This window comes from Ipomoea nil, unplaced genomic scaffold, assembly GCF_001879475.1.
Source record: "Ipomoea nil cultivar Tokyo-kokei standard unplaced genomic scaffold, Asagao_1.1 scaffold0869, whole genome shotgun sequence".
In the NCBI taxonomy this organism is placed as follows: Eukaryota; Viridiplantae; Streptophyta; class Magnoliopsida; order Solanales; family Convolvulaceae; genus Ipomoea; species Ipomoea nil.
In genome coordinates this window covers 292711-299100 of record NW_017617297.1, presented here as the reverse complement: position 1 = coordinate 299100, position 6390 = coordinate 292711, and the positions used below count along the sequence as shown (strand labels likewise).

General features: G+C 36.7%; 1 protein-coding gene across 1 annotated transcript; it reads right to left on the bottom strand.

Moving 5' to 3' along the window:
• Window positions 1-300: 300 nt before the first annotated feature.
• On the bottom strand, window positions 301-4306 carry LOC109178738. Its single transcript, XM_019328278.1, has 5 exons — window positions 4125-4306; window positions 3111-4036; window positions 2729-3020; window positions 1804-2588; window positions 301-1715 (listed from the first exon to the last, which is right to left on the bottom strand). The coding sequence occupies exons 1-5, from the start codon at window positions 4304-4306 to the stop codon at window positions 301-303; spliced, it is 3600 nt and encodes a 1199-aa protein (XP_019183823.1).
• Between the last annotated feature and the right edge of the window lie 2084 nt (window positions 4307-6390).

The window sequence follows — 6390 nt, the reverse complement described above, 5'->3', positions numbered from 1 at the left end:
TCAAAATGGTATGTTAGAAATAGTATAAAGGTGATGGTAATATAAAAATAATACATTAGAAAACTACAAATTATTGAAAACTTCATGATATACAACATTAGTGGTTGAGGTTGTAGTTGAACTTGAGTCTTTTGCTATCAATATTTTGAGACCGTCTGGATTATTAACCCGAGATGCAGCTACGTACAACTGACCGTGTACAAAAACCGGTTTCTTTAGTACTAAACCTACATGGGTCAACGTTTGGCCTTGACTTTTGTTTATGGTCATCGCATATGAAAGCATCAATGGGAATTGCCTTCATTGAAACTTGAACGGCAATCTTGGATCCGAGGGTGCCATTGACATTCGGGGGATTAACACTTTTGTACCTTTGTTGGGACCAGTCAGGATCTCGCCTTCAATCACATGATCTGCTAGCTTTGTGATTATCAACCGAGTTCCATTGCACAAACCAAGTGAATGGTCAATATTTCTCATTAACATTACTGGTGATCCAATTTTCAAGGTCAGTGTGTGTACGTCTCCAAATATACTATTTAGAAACTCCGGTGTGTGTACGTCTCCAAATATACCGTTATCGCCATCGGCTTTGCATACTGCGTCTGAACTATAGTATGACCTACTTTCGGCATTGTGCAACTCAGTCATATAGTCATTAACAGCATTGACAACGTCGAGCGTCGGTGCTAATATGGCACGACCCAACAGGTGCTCGGGGTCAGTGTTCCCACTTGCAAACATAGGAAATGTACTGTGCACAATTGCTTTAATGTCGTCCCCCCCGGATGATACTAACATGTGCGTTGGTATTTCAATTTCTGCAAACCCGTTATTCTGGCCACCAAGCTTCCCATCGCCAATATTGGCAATCCAGTCAGCAAACTCTTGTAATGCATGCCGGTTTCCACCATTTGGTACCGAGCTGAGCCTGAGGTTTTTAGTCAACCTTAAGACTTTGCAAGTATCCCATAGGTATGATGAATTGATCGCCGAAGAAACAATGTCTTGCCGTGTACCTTTGGGAACTACTGGAAGAATTTGACGGAAATCTCCACCCAGTACAACTGTTTTACCACCAAACGTCTTCATTTCACTATTAGGTTCTACAAAACACAACAAATCGCGCATGGTTCTATCTAAAGCTTCAAAGCAATGTTTATGCATCATGGGAGCTTCATCCCAAATTATCAAGCTCGTCTTGATCAGCAACTCAGCCAGGTCGCTACCTTGCTTAATGTTACAGGTAGAGTCCTCATTTATTGCAATAGGTATTGCAAACCTCGAGTGTGCAGTCCGGCCACCTGGTAGCAACAAAGAAGCTATGCCACTTGAAGCGACATTTAAAACGATTTGTCCTTTGCATCTGACTGCAGCTGATAACGCTCTCCACAGGAAAGTCTTTCCTGTTCCACCATAACCATAAACAAAAAATAAGCCACCCTTCTTGTTCTCAATATCTTTGATAACAGTATCATATATGAGACCTTGTTCTTCAGTTAGTTTGGCACAAAGGACCTCAGAATCTGCCTTCAACTGTTCCGAATCGTACGACAACTCTTCAAACACCAATCGATTATGAAACAAACGTGAATTATCAGTACTTGGTGTTGGCATCGGGGGGTAGTCTTTTAAAGACTTGTTTTGTTGACCCAACAGGTTTTCCAGTTCAATTAATGCAAAGTTCTTTTTCTCTTCCTCTGTTAAGACCAAATCTGTTAAAGTAACACCATCAAATTAGTTATAACTATAATCTAGTAAAAATGTTGAAAATTTTATTGTATACTAAAGAAGTAACATTACCTTGTTGTTTTAATACTCTCCTTTGATAATGTTGAGCATCTTCAGACAAATGTTCCCACACTTGATTCCAAACATTTTCGGGTCTAATAATTGATGATGATGTTAGTAAGACAACAAATAGCTTCCTCAATGAATGCGCACTTGACCAATAACTTGCTTCATTTATAGCATCAATGTACTCCTTATCATCGTCTAACAATCCACGAGCATAACACGCATCTCTAAAGGTTAAGTACTCAACACCGTTAACTGTCCTAATATCTTTGAAACTTGTCGGACCACGGACTATGTTCAATAGACACCTCAAATAATATATTTCGCCTAAAGCTGGAGGCACATAGAATATTCTACCAATTGAGGAACCCTTCTTTCTTGGATGCCATTCACGGATGTCCTTCTTCCAAACAAATTTGGTAGGCATCTCGATATACGTCAGTAAACTCGCTTCTTTGAACTTCTGATTGGCTACAAACCATGCATTAAACATACTTTGCCCAACGGTTTCCCTATTGAGGACATTATCAATCGTATCATCGTCTTGGAAAACAACTGACTGGCAGTCCGGCAAGTGAAAGCTTAATCGCTCAACCGGGGGAGTTCTGTACTGTACTTCAAAACTAAACAACCTCCATGTTGCCTCACATGCAGATACGTACCTGCAATCATAGTACATGTTTATCTCATCGACAATCTCGTTACCAGCTCCATCGATCGTAGCCTTATAAAACTCAGCAGTGACCCGGTCGTTGCCCTTGTTTACGTACTTGAATAAGTACTTGATTGACCTGGATTGGTTACACCATTCAACATTAATATGTGATTTGTATTTCAATAGCAGGTACGGATTATGTGGTACAACATATCTATTATCCAAATCTATTCCATTTTTTTTATTGTCCTCTTATCATCCCTCCTTCGATATAACGGGTAACCATCTTGGTCAAAATGCGATGCATCAATGTATCTTTTTGGAAAATGCTTTGAACACTTGCCATTTGCCATGCACGGGGATTTCATTCGGGCAGCACCACACGGGCCGTGCAACATGAATTCTCCAACATGTTTGTAGTATTCATTCTCTGTCACCTTGTCGGGGATCTCGGCTGAAATGATCGTGTCCATAAAGGCCGGGTCAGCAAATTCGCTGTTCGCTTGAAGGAATAGTAATATGTGAGCATGCGGAAGACCACGTTTCTGGAACTCAATTGTGTATATAACTGTCAAGAGTGTATTTATATTGTCAGTTATACGGTTACTATATTAATTATTAAGGAGAACAAAAACTTCGTTTGAATTTCGTTACACACCTGCCTTTACGCGACCAAATAGTTTCCCATTTTTTATTTCCTTTATTAAACAGTCTAGCTTCATTTTGAAAACACGGCAAACAATGTCCGGGCGATCTTCAGCTTTCAAGTTTCTTTTCTCCAAGAAGCGTTCTATCTCAGGCCATTTAGGATTACATGTAAATGTAATAAAAAGATTGGGATAGCCTAAAAATCTACAAATTGCCATGGCGTCTTGGTAATTTTGTATCATGTACCTTGCTCCTCCAGTGAAACTTGATGGTAATATGATTCTTTTACCTTGAGAACTGGGTTGAACTTCACCTCGCGTCAGCGCATCAGAGAGTCCTTTGTAGGCCTCACACCTCAAAGCTTTTTGATTTAACCGAATATAGAGTAACCTCGAAGATTCAACCATAGTATATGCATCAACCAAGAATTGCTGGAATAACCTTTTAGCATACATTATAGTTGAGATCTCATTTGATCTTTCGTGTATACGGAACGCGAAGTACTCTCTTTGTGAAACACTCTTTCTTGAAAAGTCTTTTTTAGTACCCTGTGTAGCAAAATGTATATCTTCCCCGAAACCATCCTCTCCATACGGAAATAATATTGGGTATTGCAATGGTAAATAAGCTGGGTTTAATTCACTTATTCGTTTCAGGACTCCTGATCTAGACTCGACAATAATATCACGTTGTCCCATGTAAGGGTCTATATCTCCAACAATGAGAGCGGCAACCTCGGATGTAGTTGGAAGCGCATAAGTTCTGGCATCTTTGGTCCTCTTCCCTATTAATCTCATTCTTATCTGAGTTTGAGGATTAGATTCAATAAACGACTTGGCCATTCGGAATGACTTAACCAACACATTGTGTTCATCTAGCGTTTGCTTAATGTCGTGTACTACCTCAACATGCAATGTAGAACCATTGTTTTGCGCCCTAAACAACGAAGAATATAAAATATTAGATATTCCGTATTCAGACGTGATCTAACTAAAATATAATTGATTAACACAAAGCAGTCTACCTCAAAGAGTTGAATCGATTTTCTATCTCATTTTCTGTATCGTGAATGTATAACTGGGCAAATTTAGGTTGAATGCCAACTGAAGGGACTAAGCTCCCAATGCGATGAAAATTTTGACCATTAATCCGGAATATAGGCGGTGATGTTCCGTTGTTAATAGTTCTATCAATTTTGCCACCCATGGATGTGAAGCAGAACATGTTGTTGTAGGACCGTATATTCTTTAAAAAACATTTGTTTTTTTCACTGGATGTAAAGAATAGGTCATGCAACTTCTGAGGAGGCTTTGTCATTAATGGCAACTTTATCTTCCCATTGACACAACATGCAGAGTATTTTGGATTTTCAGAGCCCTTCAAATTGCTTGACCGTTCATTGTACCAAAAAAACGAATTACAATGCTCGCAAACATAATCTGGATCACCAATATCAAAATAATAACCTAACCAGACCGCAAAAAATGTATTAGTTCGTATGTAAAATAATAATGTAAGATAGTCCCTTAATACAAACAGAAAACGTTCTGGTCATAGCATATCACAAATAAACTCACCATTATTTGGGGGCGTATTGTCCTGTAACGGTTCAACAACTTCCTGAAAATCATGCATTAGATTTCGGCAATGCTCTATGGGTCGACTCTCTGGCTCTACAACGACTATTTGCATATTATTGTCATTTGTAATACAACCGTTACTTGCAAACCCTAAAAAAACAATATGTAATTAAAAGTCAATATGATTACATATTTACTTAAACATTATAACTGCATAAATTTAAAAATCTATCCTTCTATCCCTCGATTTATGTTTATACCTATTTGCGAATTTGGTGTTCGGTTTAAGTCGAATGTGCAAGTTTGACGGTTACAGGTAGGTGCTTTGCCGTGGTCCTCATTGACTGTACCGCAGTTTGCTATAATATAACATATATTTTAGTCAAAGTTTGTTAGAATAATAATTAATCGATTTGACTATACACTCTTATTACAATATTTATTTGTGTTTGTTGAAGTTCATACTATTTGCTACGTTGCTAGATGGCATTCTGCTACTCAAATTTTTCGTTGATGTAGTATGTATTCTCCTTCGTATCGGAGAAGAAACTGTCAAAATGAAGGAATAACGACTATTATTAACAAATAAATGAGAAAGATCCTTACAAAAAAACGAACTCTAGTGTTTTATTTTAATATAAGTAGTAAGTATATTATTGAATTAAAAAATTATACCTAGTTGCGAATCTGGTGATCTATTTAGGTCGAACGAACGATTGCGGCGCTTTGTACTAAGTGGTTTATCACGATCCCCCTCATCTCGAGCGCAATTTGCTTTAATTGTTTAAAAGCCACACAGAACAGATGTTAGAATGTTAAGTATAGCATTTTACAAACTCCATTCATATCATCTGCAAAACTGAAATCGAAAAGTAATGTTTGAGATTCATACTATTTGATATGTTGCTTAGCGGTATTCTGCAACTCAACTCTTGCAGCGGTGTATGTCGAATTGTCGTACTAATTACGCTTGATGCTGTGAATTAGAGTATGAAGTTTATGTTACCAACTTATTCAATAAGGATATACACTGTGTTCTAGGCCAAACTTACCATTTGTCACAATACTTAATGGCGTACTTAGCGAACTTTGGAAAACACCAATAAGCGGTTTACTATTGACTGCACTCCGGCTGGATTCAATTGGCGACACGTAGGCTGCATCAGTGATATTACTATTCTCATTCGCTGCAACGTAAACACATATGTCTATCACATATCATACATCATTCGTCCCAACAATTTTTGACAATAATAACAAATTATACTGTAATTATCCAATGATAGTTCGTAATTGATGTCACTATTGTATTGTATAATAATACCGATAGTTTTAATCCAATATTTCAAATTTTATATTTAACCATATTATCACATTATTTTTTCATATTATGTCATGATAATAATATTATATAATGATATATCTTTTAACCATAGGTGTTTTTATATAGCAATGTCCCGTTTTTTTAGAAATAAGGAAAATGCTATTAATCTTCGTAACCGTTTTATTGTTTTTATTACTAATAACCTTTAAATATTAAATTTCAAAATAATACTAAATATTATAATTACAACCAATATTTTGTTATTATAATAATCACATTAATGATTCAGACTAATATTTGGCTAACAATTATTTATAAGAACAATAATAATCAGAATATTAATAATCACAATCATAATAATAATAGAAATAATCAGAAACTTTTAG